The sequence below is a fragment of the Oncorhynchus kisutch genome, linkage group LG18, assembly GCF_002021735.2.
Source record: "Oncorhynchus kisutch isolate 150728-3 linkage group LG18, Okis_V2, whole genome shotgun sequence".
NCBI lineage: Eukaryota > Metazoa > Chordata > Actinopteri > Salmoniformes > Salmonidae > Oncorhynchus > Oncorhynchus kisutch.
In genome coordinates, this window is record NC_034191.2 from 45,017,532 (window position 1) to 45,040,338 (window position 22,807).

A 22,807-nucleotide genomic window follows, 5' to 3' on the forward strand; every position below is an offset into this window, starting at 1 on the left:
AGTTGTGAAGAGGGCACGACAACACCTTTTCCCCCTCAGGAGACTGAAAAATTTGGCATGGGTCCCCAGATCCTCAAAAAGTTCTACAGCAGCACCGTCGAGAGCATCTTGACCCGGTTGCATCACCACCTGGTATGGCAACTGCTCGGCATCTGACCATAAAGGCACTACAAAGGGTAGTGCGTCCAGCCCCGTACATCACTGGGGCCAAGCTTCCTGACATCCAGGACCTTTTATACGGTGTCAGAGGAAGTGTCAAAGGTTCCTTAACAGCTTCTACCCCCAAGCCATAAGACTGCTGAACAACTCAAATGGCCACTCGGACTATTTACATTAACCCCCCCCCCCCCCTTTGTTTTTACACTGCTGCTACCAGCTGTTCATTATCTATGCATAGTAACTTTACAAATTACCTCGACTAACATTTACCCCTGCACATTGGCTCGGTACCGGTACCCCTGTATATAGCCTTGTTATTGTTATGTACATTTCTTGTTACTTTTTGATTGATTAGATTTAAAAAAATTAAAAACGTAACTCTTTCTTGAACTGCATTGTTGGTTAAGGGCTTGTAAGTAAGCATTTCACGGTATTTACGGTATTCGGCGCATGTGATAAATACAATTTGATTTGATTTGTTTAAAAAAAAAATCCGTCATTAAAGTGGCTTCGCTGGGCTTACATGTAACTCGTCCTACTGTAAAGACAAGTGTTTGATCTGGCTAGGATCTAAACATGAAGAAATCCTAATAAAGAAATTACATTCTGAAAATGTCCATTACTAGAAATGATGCATTTTGAAGATGTAAGTTAAATTATCTTCTGTGTCTTGCTGTGTTTTCTGTCTTCCACAGACCGACTGATGGGCCAATTGGAGGCTTGTGTCCAGCAGGAAGTTACTGCCCTCCTGGCTCTCCCCATGCCTCCGACAATTTTAGCATTCAGCACTGGCCTCCGCACCTCCCAGCAGCGTGTTGACTGCCCAGCTGTTTAAGAACTCATAGTTAGGGCCTGGAGTCCCAGTCAGATCACATGGTCAGAAAAACTAGCCCCATCTATTATCGAGATCCGATTCAGCTATACTTTTTTTATGTTTTCAATTTATAGAAAAGCACCCACTCTCTGTGTCATCATCATCAAAGTGTTTCTTTGTTTTAGGTCCTATTGTTTAGGTTCAAATAATACTTCTCCAATTGGCCTGTGATCTGCTGGTTTCTACTGTACTCTGTATCACCTGCTCAGAATGAGGCTGAGGAGGGTCAGTATGCCCTGATCCCTGTCCCATTGGCACCGGTACAGTACATGTAGTGCACGATGTAGGGGAGGGATCAGAGCAGGTAGCCTAGCGGTTAAGAGTGTTGAGCCAGTAATTGAAAGGTCACTGGTTCAAATCCCTGAGTCAACTAGGCAAAAAATCTGTAGATGTGCCATTGAGCAAGGCACTTAACCCTAATTGCTCATGTAAGTCGCTCTGGATAAGAGTGTTTACTAAATAACTCAAATGTAAAATATAAACATAATTACACATAAGATGTTGACTGCAAATTGACTGCACAAAGCCCAAACAGATATGTTTGACTGAAACATAATCATGTCCAACCTTGCTTACATTTGTATACAATGCGTGGGAGTACTTGAACAGATTATTTTCTAATTAAAATCACTTGTTGCTGATTTCCTGATGTTTTTAGTCTATTATGTCCAACAATAAAATATGTATAAATAAAAAGTTAATATATACAGTACCAGTCAAAAGTTGACACCTACTCATTCCAGGGTTTTTCTTTATTTGTACTATTTTCTACATTGTAGAATAACAGTGAAGACATCAAAACTATGAAATATGTGGAATCATGTAGAAACCAAAAAAGTGTTAAAGAATCACATCAGTGACTCAACCCACTCAAGTCGAGTATAGCAAAAGCCTGGCACGCCGTGACGCGCCCCTCCTAGGGACGGCATGGGAGAGCACTAATAGTAAGCCAGTGACTCAGCCCCCATAATAGGGTCAGAGGCAGAGAATCCCACTGGAGAGAGGGGCGCCGGCTACACAGAGACAGCAAGGGCGGTTCATCACTCCAGTGCCTTTCCGTTCAACTTTGCACCCCTGGGCCAGATAACACTTAATCATAGGACCTACTGAAGAGGTGAGTCTTCAGTAAGAGTTAAAGGTTGAGAGAAGACAGTATCAAGTATGGGTCTCTCAAATGGATAGGCAGACCATTCTATCAAAATGGATCTCTATAGGAGAACGCCCTGCCTCCAGCTATTTGCTTCAAAATTGTAGATACAATAAGGAGGCCTGAGTCTTGTGACCATAGCGTACGTCTAGGTATTTATGGCAGGACCAAATTGGAGAGATGGGTAGGAGCAAGTCCATGTAATGTTTTGTAGGTTAGCAGTAAAACCTTGAAATCAGCCCTATCCTTATCAGGAAGGCAGTGTAGAGAGACTAGTGCTGGAGTAATATGATCACATTTTTGGCTTCTAGTCAAGATTCTAGCAGCCGTGTTTAGCATTAACTGAAGTTTATTTAGTGCTTTATCCGGGTAACCGGAGAGTAGAGCATTGCAGTAATCTAATCTAGAAGTGACAAAAGCATGGATTGGCTTTTCTGCATCATTTTTTGACCAAAAATGTATGATTTTTGCAATGTTACAAAGATATATTTCAAGGGCAGCTTTTTTCTATGTTCATCAATAAAGAGATCAGGGTCCAGAGTAACACCAAGGTCCTTTGAAGTTTTATTTGAGACGACTGTACAACCATCAAGATGAATTGCCAGTTCAAACAAAATATCTATTTTCTTGGCACCTAAAACTAGCATCTCAAATCAAATGTTATTGGTCACTTACACATGGTTAGCAGATGTTATTGCGAGTGTAGCGAAATGCTTATGCTTCTATATCCGACAGTGCAGCAGTAATAAACTCAGCAAAAAAATAAACGTCCTCTCACTGTCAACTGCGTTTATTTTCAGCAAACTTAACATGTGTAAATAAATATAATTATAATTAGCTTTTCCTCCTCTTGCCTGCCCCAGCTGCAGCCTCGGGTGGATCAGGACAATATTCAGCCCCCTGAACAGCTTTCACAAGCGCTGCAGAGGCTGCTGTGCGGGGGAGGCGCTCCCTTCTTTGAATGTGTGGGGTTACAAGTGCCTTTCCCAGCTGCTTCAGGAACACCCTATTCTTGTTCCGCTTATCAGGCATCCAGGTAGGGTTGATCTTGTTCCATATCACGGAGGCATTGTATGAGGACACATCAATGATGTTATGGAAGATGACCAGGGGCCAGCGGGCAATCATCCTGCAGCTGTAAGTTCCAATCACCTTGTCCAGGTTGTCCATGCCTCCTTTGTTGTGGTTGTAGTCCAGGATGATGGCTGGCTTCCTGTCCTCACGATCACTGATCTCAGTCATTTTGTGCAATGTGCTCAGGAGGACCACATTCTTGTTCCTCTTTGGGAGGTAAGATACTAGAGTGGTGGTGGGGGTGAAAGCAAACTTTGATGAGAAGGCATCATTCCCCCTTGTTGCGAGGGGTGCAGGGGGAAGCTCAGGCTTGTTCTTTCTAACTGTGAACTTCCTCTTCAGGAGTTGCTGGCTGAGTTAGATCAGTAGCACACATAATCTCAATTTCTCATTGTATGTCTTTGTGGTTTTTGTGGTGTGTAAATTATTTTATAACTGCTGGGTCAAAAATGACCCTAAGACAATCTTTGTACCCTGGTGGTGTACAGCTTTCATGGAAATATGAACAAAGGCGATGTTTCACTTTTTCTCATGAGAAAAGTAATCAAATTTCAAGCTGAAAAAATTTCATTTAGGGGGTTTTCTCTGCTGTTAAACATAGTGGCGGGTCATTTTTGACCCTTAAAATAAAACAAGCGTTAACAGATCAGACCTTTCAAATTGGACTTATAGCTGCATCGTAGTTACTCGGTTCACTTTTCAGGATTTTTTTATTGTACTGTTGCACATTGATATGTTCTTAAATCTCTTTTTAATGAGCTTTCTAACCACCAATGTAACATTGGGGTCAGATATGCTAGTTAGTAAGTTAATGGAGTTCGTTTTTTGATCAGGTATGTTAGTAAACACCAGATCAATTTGAGTCTGGGATGACTGTGCCACACTTTGGACCTTGTGTTATCTCAGTCAGGTTGAAATAGTCTGATCTGTCAGTTTTTTCCTGCAAGTTTTGTTTTCCCAGTTTATATTGAAATCGCCCATGAAGATGATCTCCTTATGTTCACATTCTTTAAGCATGGCATTTAGATGCTCTACCTGTTCACTTAGAAATAATGTTATTAATATTCCTCTAGGCTTGGAACGAGGGTCCCAGAGCAATTTAGCCTGATTAATGGTTTGAAAAAGTTTAATGGTACAATGTTTTCTAATGCCTGGGTTAAGGGAACAGACTTTCTTTCTCGAAGGCTGGTTTTGTTTGAGACATGTATCAAGAGTTGGCATTAAAATGTAATTATCAGCAGATTGCTCATTCTCTTGAAAAGCCATGTTAGTGACAGAGGTTATGCTCACATACACAGATGTCCTTCTCTGAACCAAATATAGGCTACTCAAATATACAGTGGTAAGAAAAGTATGTGAACCCTTTGGAATTACCTGGATGTCTGCATAAATTAGTCATACAATTTGATCTTATCTTCATCTTAGTCACAACAATAGACAAACACAGTGTGCTTAGACTAATAACACATTAATTATTGTATTTTTCTTGTCTATAATGAATACAAAATTTAAACATTTACAGTGTACAGTAGGTTGTAAAAAGTATGTGAACCCCTAGATGAATTACTTTTCCAAAACCTGCCCTATAAAAAACACTCAAAAAAATGTGAGTTTGCTATTCGCAAGAAGCAATGCACGGTAAGACAAATTGTTTATAAATGGAGATAGTTCAGCACTGTTGCTACTCTCCCAGTGCACAGTACAGAATGCTCAATGAGGTTAAGAAGAATCATAGAGCGACAGCTAAACAAATCTCTGGAACATGCTAATATCTCTGTTGACGAGTCTATGATACGTGAAACACTAAACAAGAATGGTGTTCATGGAAGGACACCACGGGAGAAGCCACTGCTGTCCAAAAAAACCCATTGCTGCACGTCTGAAGTTGGCAAAGAGCACCTGGATGTCCTGACCCCCTCCAGTGTTGGATTGTGTCGGCCAGTCCTGTCTACGCGCAGGACCTTGTCCATCATTTACAGACCGTGTTATAGGAATGCTGACTGCCGCTTCAACATATACAAAACAATCTCCATTGGAGCAGATTGTAAGTTGACCCATGTATCTTATCATGTGCCTCATCACTCTCCCCACCAACTTACATCCAGCTTTAGCCAGAAACTCAGTCAAAACACTATCATCTGCTGATTCAGGTAGTATTTTAATAGTAACTTGAATTGAGTTCTGGTCAGCCATGCACGACTTCAAACTGAACTGATTATTCTCTTTATTATTCCTCTGGTCAGAAGCTTTGCCCTTGCTTCGTTACTGACAAGACATATACGCCAGAGTGCACATGCTCTCTGTACTGACCTCAAGTGGTTTGGATGAATTTCATGTATGAGACTGTGGCAGAGCGCCTCTTCTTTAATGGGGTTGGCTATGGCCTCCTCCTTTGTCAGGATTTCTCTCCCCATAATAAAAATAGGCAAAACAAGTCTCCTTTGGGGCATTTCGACCCACAACCTTGCTCCAGTTCTCATTTTCCTTGACATCAGTTTTTACCTCGCTGGAAATAGACACAACTGCAGCAGCCATTGTAATTGTAGTGTTAATGATTAAAGTCATTTGTTTAACATTCAACTATATCAACAAAGCTAATTCAGAATTATACAGTGAGGATAATTCTTGCTAAAAATAACATTTAATGTTCCCAGGTCTAAACTTCAGGAACCCAGATGGGAACATCAGTACAGGAGTGGGGGGAGCCTGTCCAAAGGGTCGTTACTGTCAGGAGGGCACCAATCTACCTCTACCCTGTCCTCTGGGAACCTTTTCTAACAGGTTATTAACTGTTTATTTGTGGTCTTGGATAGGGACACATAAAGAATTGGCATATTGAGTAAACTATTACCAGATGTACCTTAATGTTAATTGTTTATGCTCATTTTCCACACGCCTAGATGTGATTGAACACTACATAAACCATTTGTATAATGATAATGAATATTAATGATTAGATCTATGTGACTAGGATTTAATCCAGCGTGTGTGTGTCATTGACTGAAATGAAATGACCCCAAACCTGTAACATGGAGTCGGTTTGGCGCTTACACAGTTACTCCAGCTGTCTACAATTGATAAGCATTGCTCAGTAGAGTTTCCATGTGACAGAGGTCTCCGGCTGCAGCCCGTGTCCTCTGGGACAGTTGTGGCTCCGAGGGGCTAAAGACATCCATCTCGAGACTGCCAGGAGGGATTCTACTGCTCACTGGGGGACCGCTTAGCCACGGGTACATTATAATCAGAGCACATTCATTGTCATAGGCCTTGCTATAGACTAGCGTCCTGTCCAGGGGGTGTTTGTGTGCCTCAAGCTGGCTCGCGCTGTCACACCCTGACCTTAGTTTGTTTTCTTTGTTTTCTTTATTATTTGGTTAGGTCAGGGTGTGACAAGGGTGGTTTGTTTAGTTTTTGTATTGTCTAGGGTTTTTTGTATGTCTAGGGGTTTTCTAGTCTAGGTGTTTATATGTCTATGGTTGCCTAGATTGGTTATCAATCAGGCAGCTGTTTATCGTTGTCCCTGATTGGGAACCGTATTTAGGAAGCCATATTCCTTGGTTATTTTGTGGGTGGGTTATTCTATGTTTAGTTGCCTGTTCTGCACTAGCCATATAGCTTCACGGTTCGTTTTGTTCAGTGTTCAGTGTTCTCTCTTTCATTAAAGAGTTATGTACGCTTACCGCGCTGTGCCTTGGTCTCCTATTTATGACGACCGTGACAGAACAACCCACCAAAATCGGACCAAGCAGCGTGCTAAAAAGGAGTGGACATCTTGCACCCGGGAGAAAGAGGAGTGGAGGACATCCTGGATCTGGGAGGAGGTAATGGCAGGGGACAAGACCCTGCCATGGAAGCAGGTGGAGATAGCACAGGAGGAACGGCGTCGATATGAGGGTACACGGCTGGCACGGAAGCCCGAGAGGCAGAGGGAGGGGCACACGAGGAGATTACATGAGTCAGGTCGTGTTACTGGTCAGGCACCGTGTTATGCGGTGGACCGCACGGTGTCTCCAGTGCGCTATTCCAGCCCGGTGCGCTCTATTCCAGCTCCTTGCATTAGAATGGGCATCCAGCCAGGAAGGAGGGTGCCGGCTCAGCGCTCCTGGTCTCCAGTGTACCTCCTTGGACCAGGACATCCTGCGCCGGCTTTGCATACTGTGTCTCCAGTGAGTCTACACAGCATTTGCAGGGCGAAAATAAACATCCAGCCAGTACGGGTTGTGTCAGCTCTACACCCCAGACCTCCAGTACGCCTCCACAGTCCAGTACGTACTGTTCCTCCTCCCCGCACTCGCCCTGAGGTGTGTGTCACCAGACCGGTACCACCAGTTCCAGCACCACGCACCAGGCCTACAGTGTGCCTCCAGGGTCCAGTACCCCCTGTTCCTGCCCCTCGCATTCGCCCTGAGGTGCGTGTCCCCAGCCCGGTACCACCAGTTCCGGCACCACGCACCAGGCCTACAGTGCGCCTCGGCAGTACAGAGTATCCGGCAACAGTACCCAGTCCGGAGAGTCTGGCGACAGTACCCAGTCCGGAGCGTCCGGCGACAGTACCCAGTCCGGAGCGTCCGGCGACAGTGCTGAGTCCAGAGTGTCCGGCAACAGTACCCAGTACAGAGCGTCCGGCGACAGTACCCAGTCCAGAGCGTCCGGCGACGGTGCCCAGTCCAGAGCTTCCGGCAACAGTTCACAGACCGGAACCTTCAACGACGGGCCACAGTCTGGAACCTCCAACGACGGGCCACAGTCTGGGGTCTCCAACAACGAACCCCAGCCCGGAGTCTTCAGCGACGATCCCCAGCCCGGGGTCCCCACCGCGGGGTCTCCAGCGACGGTCCCCAGTCCGGGGTCTCCAGCAAAGGTCCCCAGTCCAGAACATCCGGTGATGATCCACGCAGCGGAGGGTCCCCAGGACCTACGGTGAGGATCCGCAGCCCAGAGCATCCGGCGATGATCCACGGGTCAGTGCTACAAGAACGGACTCGGTGTAAAGGGGGGCGGCGTCCAGAACCACAGCCGCCACCAAGGTTAGATGCCCACCCAGACCCTCCCATATAGGTTTAGGTTTGCGGCCGGGAGTCTGCACCTTTTGGGGGGGGGGGTACTTTGGGGGTAGTCATATAGCTTCATAGTTCATTTTGTTGTTTTGTATAGTTTTGTTTAGTATTCTCTCTTTCATTAAAGAGTTATTCAAGAGTTATGTACACTTACCACGCTGCGCCTTGGTCTCCTGTTTATGACGACCGTGACATGCGCTACAGATTCAGGAGATCGGCCCATAGGACAGGAGCCTTTCTGGCTCTGACAAGGCTTACTTGTCCAAGGCTTACTTACTTACATTCCTCAGTGAATCTAGTCTCTTCCCACAGCCTGCCCAAGAGTTTGTCAAAGAGACTACAGTCAAGGATATATTCAGATCAGTTAGGGTTTTAGATTATAGTCAATCAATACAGCACAATTACACACCGATTTGATCAATATTAGCAGTACTAATCATTGTTTCTAATCACAATCTCATGTGCAGTGTTTGAGGGAAGAGGAAGAAGAGAGGGAGGAGGAAGATAGAGAGGGCTCTGCCCTCAGCCCATTACTGCTCCCCTGGCAGTGCCATCCCAGTGCCCTGCCCAGCTGATCCAGGCATGCGGCATGCCACCCAGTTCCCCTGTCCCCGTGGCTACTACAACCCTCCCATGACCCAGAGCCTGGATAGCTGTCTACCCTGTCCCCCTCGACACTACTGTGAGAAGGAGGGACTGACTGCTGTCTCAGGAAAATGCAAAGCTGGTCAGTTGATACGCCTCTTATCTGAAAAACCCTCTCTAGGGCCAGGAGTGCTCCAATACTATGTGATCTGACCAGGAATAACACACAGCTGTCAAAAAAAAATCTAAAAGTTTTAGTCACGTGCGCCGAATACAACAGGTGTAGACCTTACAGTGAAATGCTTACTTACAGGCTCTAACCAATAGTGCAAAAAAGGTGTTAGGTGAACAGTAGGTAAGTAAAGAAATTAAACAACAGTAAAAAATACAGGCTATATACAGTAGCGAGGCTATAAAAGTAGCGAGGCTACATACAGACACCGGTTAGTCAGGCTGATTGAGGTAGTATGTACATGTAGATATGGAAATGGGCATTGGTGATTTTAGCATGTAAATATTGGTGGGGCAAACAAACAAAAATATGTGGGATGCATAACAGCAAAGCCACTATACCAGCAAAGCCCTCAACCCTAAACAGTGTTACTTCACAGTCTGCACTTTGGTCTTACCTTGGCACCTGATAATAAGGGGACGACAAGTGGATAAGAGGCAATCCGTAATTTATATTAAGATATTAATGAGTGGGCGACGATGGACGTAGCCAATATAACTATTTGTTCAGCACTTTTGAAATGTACAGCGACAGGATTCAGAACATGGGCCGTTCTTACTGTTCAACCATTCAGAACCGTAAAGGGGGCATATAAACAGACAATGAAAGCTCTTACAATATTCGATGATGACATTTCTCTAAAACAGGTTATAGGCTAAATTTCCACCACCAAGTTAGAACAGTAGGTGAAATTAAGAGGTGAAAATATACCAAATTATTAGGGTGAGGCACATTGAACGTCATATAATACTATTTGACGTGTTAAATAAGCTTTTAATTTGACACGTCAAATAACACAATTATATTATAGAATGTTGTGTGTTCTTAATTTACACGTGCAAGCCAAGCGCCACCACGTCTATCAGTAGCACTAGTCAAAGCTGTACAAAAAAAGTTGGCAAACAAGCACACACCGGGCCACGAACGATGTGTTTACAATACCGCGTTGGTGAAAATAGACCAAATTATTAGGGTGAGGCACATGGGCTACTAACAGTTTACTACACAACATACACTTAGTATTACTTTCTTAGCTACAGTATGTATACATATCTCCCTTGCATATTAGATAATTTATGCTGGTAGCATACAAGACATTTTTGGACTCACCTTGTGAAGGTGATGCAGCGGTCCTTTGTAGGCAAATTTTGTCATCAAACTTTGTCATCAAAGTCTGGCATTCTCTGGATTTATGGTGGAAACTCTGAAGAAAACACAGCCACTCCATTGAATAGCAGGTTAGTGGTTGCTTTGCAATGCTTGCAGTTAGCCACTGATTCCTTCCAAATGACTCATTGTAGAATTTGTGATTTCCAACCTGTTGTGTAATCTTTGTCCAATGGCCGATGAGCACCGATACGTTTTATCGATCATTTCTCTTCATTATTTCTCTTCATATGACAAGGATTAAAAGGATTTGCCAGTAGATTATCGACTTGATTCATGATGACGACTGCTAGCTAAGACTGAAAGTAAGATGTTGACATGATGAGTCCAATCAAAGCTACTGTACATATAACGTGATTTGATGTACTTTTGTCTGTGGCCAATGTCTTTGAGCCTTCTTCGAAGGGCACTTGTAATGTAACTATGGCAGGACCTAAAGGGCTGACATTTTGGATGTCTACCCTTACTAAGGACTTAAACTTGGCGATGGCGTACTCTCCCCATGAGTGACAGATCACTGAGCCATTCACGGCACAATGTTCCTACTTTCTGCTGGCTCGCCCCACCACCTCAGAAAGCACTGAGCTAGGCTGAAACATCAGCATTTTGAAGGTTGCCTTACTCAGGAAAACAAAAAGAGCCCATGTGTGTATTAACTGAATGATATATATATAAATATACTTTTTACATTGTTTGCAAACTGATACAGTTGCAGTCGGAAGTTTACATACACCTTAGCCAAATACATTTAAACTCAGTTTTTCACAATTCCTGACATTTAATCCTAATAAAAATGTCCTGTCTTAGGTCAGTTAGGATCACCACTTTATTTTAAGAATGTGAAATGTCAGAATAATAATAGAGAGAATGATTTATTTCAGCTTTTATTTCTTTCATCACATTCAGAAGTTTACATACACTCGATTAGTATTTGGCAACATTGCCTTTTAAAATTGTTTAACTTGAGTCAAACATTTCGGGTAGCCTTCCACAAGCTTCCCACAACAAGTTGGGTGAATTTTGGCCCATTCCTCCTGACAGAGCTGGTGTAACTGAGTCAGGTTTGTAGGCATCCTTGCTCGCACATGCTTTTTCAGTTCTGCCCACAATTTCTCTATGGGCTTGAGGTCAGGGCTTTGTGATGGCCACTCCAATACCTTGACTTTGTTGTCCTTAAGCCATTTTGCCACAACTTTGGACGTTTGCTTGGGGTCATTGTCCATTTGGAAGACCCATTTGCGACCAAGCTTTAACTTCCTGACTGATGTTGCTTCAATATATCCACATATTGTCCTACCTCATGATGCCATCTATTAACAGTACACTGTTCTAGGTCATTCCACATACAGTACTTTGGGCCCAGAGTTTTTCCTTACTATGTGACCTGAAAAGGAAAAACTCTGGACCCTAGTTATAGCCAATTACGAGTACCCAGAGTCAGGTCACATGGTCAGAAAAAGCCTAGGATATTGGCAAGCTAATTATTTTCACAAACAACACACTATCTTTTATTTATTTATTTATTTATTTATTTATTTTAAATTTAGGGGTGGATCAGCTTACTATTGCAGAAAGATTGTTGCTTCCATCAATGTAATTGTCTGCATCATTTACAATCCCCCATATATTTTGGGGGGTAAATATATATATCCATATACACACACATATGCATACATATACACATACAGTACTTTGTTTTATGGAATCATCTGGTCAAATGCCCCTTTGGCTTTCAAACTGTTTGTGGTGAATCAATACCATTCTCCTTTTTAGTACGTCTCACATTTGTTAATTTCATACATACTTCTTTTTAGAATATACCTTTATTATTCCCCACAAACCCTACCACCCTTCCCCCAATTGGAATAAACTAATAAACAATAACACTTAGGTTTCTACCTTCAGTTTATACATCTTATACACATTTTACAGACACAATCTATTTTACAATAGTTATATTTTGTTTGTTTTTAGTCCTTCCTCTATTTCTGATGTCCATCCAGTTTGATTTCTATTTGCAACTCTGTTATTTCACATCATTTCTGAACCTATATACATTTTACAGACCCCGTATGTTTTACATTGGTTATCTTGTTATTAGTCCCATCCTTCAGCTCCATTCACCCCCCCCCAATCAATCTCTCAACACCATCCATTTTGGATTTCTATTTGCCATATATTTTTCAACTGTGCTGTGATGCTTAACCTTTCTATTCTCATAGCTTCTACAGATTGTAAATTAAAATAATTATTATATTATTGATTGATTGACTATGTCATAGGCGTGTGTTTAGGTGGCAAGGAAGTCAGGCGCAGGAGAATCGATCTTGGTAAAATGTAGTAATTTAATAACTCCAAAACCATGAATAAATAAACAAAACAAAGTGGGTACGAGGACCCGTCGCGCACCAATACAAACAACACAAAATAATAACTAACAATCTCTGACAAAGACATGAGGGGAAACAGAGGGTTAAATACACAACAGGTAATGAATGGGATTGAAACCAGGTGTGTAGGAAGACAAGACAAAACCAATGGAAAATGGATCAATGATGGCTAGAAGACCGGTGACGTCGACCGCCGGTGCACCGCCCGAGCTTGGAGAGGCATCGACGTCGGCAGAAGTCGTGACAGACTATAGTTTTTCAAATCACCCAGTATTGCTATCGGTAGCGTTAGTACTAGGCAAATGGTGCAACTCTTCAACCATTCCTGGACCTGTGACCAAAAACGAGCTACATATGGACAATACCAAAATAAATGATCTAATGACTCTGGGAAGATTGTATCCCCCATATATATATACAGTGGGGAGAGCAAGTATTTGATACACTGCCGATTTTGCAGGTTTTCCTACTTACAAAGCATGTAGAGTTCTGTAATTTTTATCATAGGTACACTTCAACCGTGAGATCTCACATCGTGGGGCATCAATGATCATGAGGAAGGTGAGGGATCAGCCCAGAACTACACGGCAGGACCTGGTCAATAACCTGAAGAGAGCTGGGACCACGGTCTCAAAGAAAACCATTAGTAACACACTACGCCGTCATGGATTAAAATCCTGCAGCGCACGCAAGGTCCCCCTGCTCAAGCCAGCGCATGTCCAGGCCCGTCTGAAGTTTGCCAATGACCATCTGGATGATCCAGAGGAGGAATGGGAGATGGTCATGTGGTCTGATGAGACAAAAATAAAGCTTTTTGGTCTAAACGCCGTGTTTGGAGGAAGAAGAAGGATGAGTACAACCCCAAGAACACCATCCCAACCGTGAAGCATGGAGGTGGAAACATCATTCTTTTGGGATGCTTTTTTGCAAAGGGGACAGGACGACTGCACCGTATTGAGGGGAGGAAGGATGGGGCCATGTATCTTGAGTCCTTGGCCAACAACTTCCTTCCGTCAGTAAGAGCATTGAAGATGGGTCGTGGCTGGGTCTTCCAGCATGACAACGACCCAAAACACACAGCCAGGGCAACTAAGGAGTGGCTCCGTAAGAAGCATCTCAAGGTCAGTGGCCTAGCCAGTCTCCAGACCTGAACCCAATAGAAAATCTTTGGAGGGAGCTGAAAGTCCGTATTGCCCAGCGACAGCCCCGAAACCTGAAGGATCTGGAGAATGTCTGTATGGAGGGGTGGGCCAAAATACCTGCTGTAGTGTGTGCAAACCTGGTCAAGGACTACAGGAAACGTATGATCTCTGTAATTGCAAACAAAGGTTTCTGTACCAAATATTAAGGTCTGCTTTTCTGATGTATCTGTTTTAGATTCCGTCTCTCACAGTTGAATTGTACCTATGATAAAAATGACAGACCTCTACATGCTTTGTAAGTAGGAAAACCTGCAAAATCGGCAATGTATCAAATACTTGTTCTCCCCTGCAAGAATTTTGTATAGTAATTTAAATTGAAAAATGTGAAGTTTTGAACAATCCGGCGTTGTTTTGCATATCAATTCATAATCCATGTGCCATGGAACACACTGTATCTTTCCTTCTGGGTTATTACTGAGATCTGAGGTTGGGCCTGGCGAGTGCCTCACTGATTTAACCCTGCCCTAAAGGACATTACTGCCCCTCAGGCACCGCCTTGGCCACCCAGAACCCCTGCCCCCGAGGCTCATTCAACCCCAGAGAGTGAATAGACCGCCTGACAGGCTGCATGCTCTGTCATCCAGGACAGTTCTGTCCTACCATGGGACTCGCCTAACCTGCAGGTGAGATAGATATATCTCCTTTCTCCTGAAGTGTGCACTCGTTCACTGCTTCCCACATTTATAAAGCCATTGGATTGACAAGTGGTGGTTTTCATTACATTTCTTATACCAGTAATTTCCTGGTATAAGCAGTAAAGGGAAGTGGACAAGTGCACACTTTGGGAGGAAAGAGAGATAATTGGGATATAGCCAGAGGTTGTTGATGTATCGCCTATTTTTGTGACACTTCTACTTTTCTCACCCAGTTTCGCATCAACCCAGGTCCATAATTTTTGGCACCCTTGAAAATTATTAGCAAAAAATGTATATTGTATGCTCAAAATAAAAATGTAAAAGTAACTTATTTTATGGGAGCTATATGTACAGTATATATACAGTGCACCTCCCTGACCAAGGCCTTTCTCCCCCGATTGCTCAGTTTCGCCAGGTGGCTAACTCTAGGAAGAGACTAGGTGGTTCCAAACTTCTTCCATTTAAGAATGATGGAGGTCACTGTGTTTTTGGGGACCTTAAATGCTGAAGAAATATTTTGGTTAACTTCCACAGATCTGTGCCTCAATACAATCCTGTCTCGGAGCTCTACGGACAATTCCTTTGACCTCATGGCTTGGTTTTTGCTCTGACATGCACTGTCAACTGTGGGACCTTATATAGGCAAGTGTGTGCCTTTCCAAATCATGTCCAATCAATTGATTTTACCACATGTGCTCTCCAATCAAGTTGTCGAAACATCAAGGATGATGAATGGAAACAGGATGCACCTAAGCTCAATTCCAAGTCTCATAGCAAAGGGTCTGAATACTTGTATAAATAAGGTATTTGTAATGGTTTTCTTCCGTCGAAGGAGAGGAGGACCAAAACGCAGCGGGGTTAGAATTCAACATGTTTAATCAAGACCATACACGAGAACACTACAAAATACAAAACAACAAATGTGAAAACCGAAACAGTACTATCTGGTACAATGACACAAAGACATGAGACAGCCACCCATAAACCCCAACACAAAACAAGCTACCTAAATATGATTCCCAATCAGAGACAATGACTAAGACCTGCCTCTGATTGAGAACCATATCAGGCCATACATAGAAACGGAAAAACTAGACACACAACAGAATGCCCACCCAGCTCACGTCCTAACCAACACTAAAACAAGGAAAACACAAAAGAACTATGGTCAGAACGTGACAGTATTTCTGTTTTTTATGTTTAATACATTTGCAAAAATGTCTAAAAACCTGTTTTCACTTTGTCATTATGGGGTATTGTGTGTAGATTGCTGCCAATTTGTATTTATTTAATCAATTTTAGAATAAGGCTGTAACGTAACAGAATGTGGAAAATGTCAAGGGTTCTGAATTCTTTCCGAATGCACTGTATATATACACACAGTACCAGTCAAAAGTTGACACACCTGCTCATTCCAGGGTTTTTCTTTATTTTTACTATTTTCTACATTGTAGAAGAATAGTGAAGACATCAAAACTATGAAATAACACATATGGGATCATGTAGTAACCAAAAAAGTATTAAACAAATCAAAATATATTTTATATTTGAGATTCTTCAATTAGCCACCCTTTGCCTTGATGACAGCTTTGCACACTAGTTTTTTTCACATTATCAAACAGTCCATTTATATTTGGTGGAGGTTTTTTCTCGCATCCTTGTTTCACTTCCAAAAATTCAATTTAACCATGTCAAATAATGAACATCCACTCACATTAGCCGTTACTCTCTCGCGGGAATTCCACTATGTAGCCAAACATAGCTGCTGCTCATTCCGTTTGCTCGAAAATCAATAAATGGTTTTAAAAAAGTAGGGCCCGCGTCCATAGAGACACATACCAGCTCTACTGGTAGTACTGCTACTACCAGCAGTACTACACCTGCACCTGTCGACGACACAAGTTGTTCTGCTTCCACGAGCACATCCAATGCTAGCATCAGTAATTCTACATTTGTTGTTAGCCCTGCTAGCATGGACACTGACAGCTGTGAATCTGATGCAGCCGAAGAGCTACTGCCCCCTTAACCGGGAAAGCACCGAACAACAGACAGGGATGACCATCGAAGAGGCACAAACATGACAACTACATTGATTTGGGGTTCACTTATATTGGGAGTATTGCCTTTCCTTATTCACAGTGTGTTATATGTGCAAAAGTACTATCTCACAACTCAATGAAACCTTCACTCTTGCGCAGACATTTAGAAACAAAACATGGCAATTTGAAAAATACGTTTTTTTAGCAAGAATTAAGACGACTTTCGAGTGGTAAGTATCAAGGTACAAGGCGAGACCCAGATGCAGACACAGGAGGCAGATGGTTGGAGTCTTACAATGTTTATTAATTCAGAAAGGGGTAGGCAAGAGAATGGTTGTGTACAGGCACAAGGTCAAAACCAGTTTAGAGTCCAATAGGTACGGAAGGGCAGCCATATTCAAGGTCAGGGAAGGCAGGTGGGAAGGTAGTCCAGAGTCAGGTAGGGGTCAAAACCGGGAAGACTAGCAAAAGAGAAAAGGAGTACATATAAGATGAACTGGCACAGAGAGACAGAAAACAGGGATAAATACACTGGGGAAAATAAGCGAGACAATCACAGGGACAGGTGTAACAGATCAGGCCGTTACTGTAAGACATGTATAAAAGAACAGATACCATTAATAAGAAGGGGCTAGAAGCATCTTATATGGTGAGCTACAGAGTGGCTAGGACAGGCAAGCCCCGTACTAATTCTGGAGGACTTAATTCTTCCTGCTGCCATGGATATGGCTGGGACAATGATAGGGGAAAAGGTATATTTCTGTTACGTCAATTAAGGAAGACATCCTCTTCTGCAAACCACTGGAAACCAAGACAACAGGAGAGGATATTTTTAAAGATCTGTACAGCTTTGTGACATCAAATGGATTTTGGTGGTCAAGATGTGTTGGTATCTGTACTGATGGTGCAAAAGCCATGATAGAGAGACATAGTGGAGTGGTAACGCGCATGCAAGCAGTTGCTCCCGACGCCAGTTGGGTACACTGCAGCATCCTCCTAGAGGCTCTTGCTGCCAAGCCTGACAGCTTGAAAGACATTTTGGACACTACAGTGAAAATGGTTAACTTTGTTAAAGCAAGGCCCCTGAACTCTCGTGTATTTTCTGCACCATGCAATGATATGGGCAGTGACCATGTAACGCTTTTACAACATACAGAAGTACGCTGGTTATCAAGGGGCAAAGTATTGACATGTTTTTTTGTTATTGAGAGACGAGCTTGAAGTTTTCTTTGCTGACCATGATTTTCACTTGTCTGACCACTTGCACGATGACGAGTTTCTCGTACGACTGGGCTATCTGGATGATGTTTTTTCTTGCCTGAATGATCTGAATCTAGGATTACAGGGACTCTCCGCAACTATATTCAATGTACGGGACAAAACTGAGGCTATGATTAAGAAGTTGGAGCTCTTCTCTGTCTGCATTAACAAGGACAACACACATGTCTTTCCATTATTGTTTGATTTTTTGGTGTGCAAATGAACTCAACCTAACAGCTCTTTGCAACCACGTACCTATGTGAGAGTGGATTCTCGGCCTTCACTAGCATGAAAACTAAATACAGGCACAGACTGTGTGTGGAAAATTATTTAATACTGAGACTCTCCAATACAACCAAACATTGCAGAGTTATGTGCATCCTTTCAAGCACAGCCTTCTCATTAACCTGTGGTGAGTTATTCACAATTTTCGATTAACACATAAGGTTTTATATGTAAGATGGCTAAATAAAGAGCAAAACTATTGATTATTGTTATATTATTATTTGTGCCCTGGTCCTATAAGAGCTCTTTGTCACTTCCCACGAGCCGGGTTGTGACACAAACTCACACTCATTCTTATGTTTAATAAATATTTCGTCTAGTTTTACAATGATGGCAAAAAACAACATTTGAGGGTGTGCTGACCCTGGTGCTAGAGGGGGTACGCAGTTGGAGGTTGAATGTTTGAAGGGGTATGGGACTATAAAAAGTCTGGGAACCACTGCCGTAGAGGTTAACTAATGTTGACAGAACCAGAGCTTGGCTACTATGCTCGGTAATGCTGTGTGACAGGTATTGCATAGCAGGAAGAAGCAAACACTGATGATATGAAACGCTGGCTTCTGGTGCAGAGATGGGGCATACACCCCCAAACCTGTGCATGGCCTCTCAGGCTTTTTGTGGACGGCCTCTCAGGCTCTCTGTGTCCTGCTGGACATTACTGTTCCTCAGGTAGCTCTCTGTTCCTACTCTTACTCAATACTTGTTATTTTGCTTTCAGTAGCTTAGAGATTGTATATAATATTGGTATACTATACTCAGTATTAATACTGCATCTGACCAGTTTGATCATTACAGTACTGTTATAAACTGAGTGAAGGTTTTGGACTAGTAATCTCGCTGCATGTTGTATACCCCTGCAGCCATCAATAGATATGTTTATCCAGTTTATGATGGGATTTTACTACACACCAGTTGCTACGGCATTGTAGGCATTGAGATTTCTCTGGATCTGCGCTGCAGATACCCCTGCCCCTATGCCCTGTCCTTTGGGTACCTGGTCCAACAGTACTGGCCTGATGAACCAGGAAGAGTGCTAACCCTGCCCTGGAGGACTCTACCGTGACTCTAATAGCCTCACCGCTCACACTGGGCCCTTAACTGGAGGGTATACACTAAACATTATCTCTACACAGGCTGAGTTCCAATTCTCTACCCCTTTCCCCTGAAGTGTGTGTCCTTACTCCCCTTCTTGGATTTAAAGGAATAGTTCACCTAAAATAAAGTTTGACCTTTTTTTTCTTTCTAACTAAACCAAGTATTTGATTGATGTAAGCTGGGGAGCCATATTTCTTACAGCATCCTTCCATGGGGAGTAAATAAGGGCACACTCAGGGGAAAAAGGGTAGATAATGTGACTGAATATATAGTGTGTGTATTTTTTATTCAGTAGTTCAGTGATCATGTGTTCTTCCTTTTCTGTGCAGATATTATTGTCTTTTTTAGAGAGCCCTACTGATGGCCCCACAGGACCCTGTCTAGATGGTCACTATTGTCCCGTACCACTCAGACATTGTCCTGTGATCCAGAGACGTATATGATTGGAATGCATGCAGCTCAATGTGAACAATGTGAACCTGGCTGGTACTGTGTGTCAGGCACCCTGCAACTGTGTCCTGCAGGTCAGTAGAGCAATTCTTATATATTCAAACATTCTTTGAAAAACGAATATAAGGTATCATTGATAAAACCCTCGGCATCAGCCATTCTAGGTTTCTCAAACAACAATACGGTTACATCATTACATTGTTAAGGATATGAAAATCCACAATTATCTATATAATCACAGCACCCCACAGTGGGAAAAAGTGGAACTTGATTGAGTGGAACATTGGTTCGTGCTCTTGCACCAAGAAAGTCCAGTATTTGCTTCCTTTCCCTCTAGATTTTTACTGCCCTGAGGGAACAGGATGTGACTTGAGAGCTTGTCCAGAGGGCACGTACAGCCCTGAGCTGGGCCTGACACATCAGCCAGTGCAGGCAGTGTGACGGTGGGCATTACTGTCCACTGACGGTGGCCATTACTGTGCCTGGAGGGGTATTACTGGTCCTACAGAAACACCTCTCCACAGCCTCACTCTCACTCTGCAGGTGATGCACCAATCAGGTGGACAATGTCTATATGATAATGGTTCTGGTCGCACATTCAATTGAATGCAACTTATACACAATTCATAACATTTTCATAAAATTTCATGAAAACTATATACTGTTGTCGCGTCTTTGGCTATGCCGGATTAATTGCTATGACATGCTATTCTATAAAATAATTTATCCGTAATGAATATCACCTGATTGAGCTAATCATGTAAATGTAATTAACTAGAGTCGGGCACCACGAAATAATATTTATAGAGCTGTTATCTTCCGAATAAGCTCTTAAAGATGAGTAATTATTTTACATACATAGCAGTCAACATTAATCGTCATCTGCAAGAATCCTGGCTAACAAGTTGAATCAGCAATATACAAAATTGGGTTTAATGATTTATTTACTAAATACCTAACTAATCACACAGAATAACATATACAAATAATTAATTATACCTGGATAATTCTTTACGTCAATTCTTTACGTCATAGGAAGCGGGCGGAACAGATATGACAGCTTGTTACACAAAGGAAAAGGGTCTGGGTTTGAGTGAAAGAGCGGGACACTGGAACAGAGGCAAAGCTGTGCTATCGTAAATACAGTATCTTATGCATTCTAAATTACCGCCCATTTGGAAAAGGAAAATGCAATAAATATTTACTCTGAGCTGCGCTTCAGTAGGTTGGTGGTAGATGGAAGACCGTGTTGCCAAACCAAGTCCTCTGTCCTTTGAGCTTATATAGGAAGGAAGAGGGGTGTGTGTGAAAAGTTTACAACCTCTGTCTCTTCACGTGGGCGGGCCACTGAGTGAGCAGCCCTAACTTATAAAAACCCACATCTCACATTTTAGAAGCTAAAATCACATTTCATCCCATCACAAATAATTTCATATTCAAACATTTAAATTGAACAACAATTCCATGTGAATCCGATAACTCTGATGTATAGACTTCCACTGTGGAGTTTATCTCATCTTATCATTGATGAGAATGTCTCAGATGACAACCGAACTGACATCATATTCATTAAGTACCACTGCATATGTTCCATTGGTCGGATTACCAGAATATAGTTAATTTCCCCCCACCTTCTGATGTTCCCAGAATCTCTATGTTAACCAAGGGGTTTTTAAATGTAACCTCAGTAGGTTTGAGAAGGGAAAAAGGGGGAAGAGGTTTTTATGACGGTCATAATCCTATCCCCCAGGCCAACGTCATGACACTGTATATGCTTCATAAATATGTTATCAGCAATGGTCTTTACATCTGGTGATATGCCAAATGTGGCATAACCCATTTGCCATCCATTTAATGACATTGGCTTATGAATGGTTTCTAAAGCATCTAAGGCCTTATAAATGGTCTATAAAGTAAAAAAAATTTTTGGGGGGGGTTACCTTTATTTAGGCAAGTCAGTTAAAGAACAAATTCTTATTTTCAATGACGGCCTAGGAACAGTGGGTTAACTGCCTTGTTCAGGGGTAGAACAACAGATTTTTACCTTGTCGGCCTCGGGGATTCGATCTTGCAACCTTTCGGTTACTAGTCCAACACTCTAACCACAAGGCAACTTGCCTTTAAAGTTATAGTTTGTTTAAAGTGGCACTATAACTCCTTCTATTACAGCTAGGAGTGTCATATAGTTAGTCTGCTCTCATGCACATTGGATCTGTTTGATGAGACACTGCACCGCCTTTGCTTCAGGTGGAGGGCCATGCCCTAGGGGCACCATCGATCCTCAACCTTGCCCCATTGGCACATTCAGCAACCAGACCAAACTAGTCTCCCGGGTATATTAGTTTCTCAAGGCTCAATACGCTCAATATTCCTGACATTTCCTCCCAAGACCACAGCACAGTGACTTCAGCCTGAGCTGTTGTTGCTATGCTGTACCTTCTCCCATAGAACGGATGCCAGACCTGCTCCCCGGGTTATTACTGTGACGCGTCTGGGCTAAAAGCGCCTACAGGGGAATGCTGGGAAGGTTTTTATTGTCGCTATGGAGTGGTTGTCCCAAACAGCCCTATCAGAGACAGCTGAGGAGGGACGTGTCCACAAGGTAACTTACCAATCCACACATCCTCCTCAGGGTTTGCACATTTTGGGCTCCCCAGAATGCTGTCTCTCTTAATTTTTTCTCTCTTTCACTCTCTCTCTCTTTCACTGGTTCCCCAGAGTGCGGTCTCTGTCTCCTCTTTTGTCTCTGTCGCTCTCTCTATCTCTGTGCCCATTTCTACCTCTCTGTCTTTCTCTCTCCACTCATTGTTTCCTGTTTCTCACACGTAGGTTATTTTTGCTCTAAGGGTTCGGCAGCTCTGCGAGAGTGTCCCCAGGGAGCCGTCAGTGTAGAGGAGGGCCGATCCAGATGCAGCCCGTTCCCAGGTGTACAGTTACACACACACATACACACTGCTCTCTCAGGGCTACCTCTCTCTAATACTGCTCTAACAGGGTCACACACTGTGCGCACACATGCCCATAGGCCCCATGGGATTAAAGCTGTGAAGATAATATTATTTAATCATGTTGTTATATCTATTATGTAATATGTAATGTGTACAGCTCCTAGCCTGTTCCTCTTTCTAAGATCTGCTTTTATGGAGTACATAATGA

At 42.8% G+C, this 22,807-nt stretch overlaps 1 protein-coding gene across 1 annotated transcript in view; it reads right to left on the reverse strand.

Annotated features, from left to right (window-relative positions):
• LOC109909341 (uncharacterized) overlaps positions 1-10,464 on the reverse strand; it is a 30,791-nt gene extending 20,327 nt beyond the window's left edge. The window contains exon 1 of the mRNA XM_031796154.1: positions 10,239-10,464. Within this exon, the coding sequence (XP_031652014.1) occupies positions 10,239-10,356 (118 nt within the window). The 5' untranslated portion in view covers positions 10,357-10,464. The remainder of the gene's footprint in view (positions 1-10,238) is intronic.
• Positions 10,465-22,807: the final 12,343 nt, after the last annotated feature.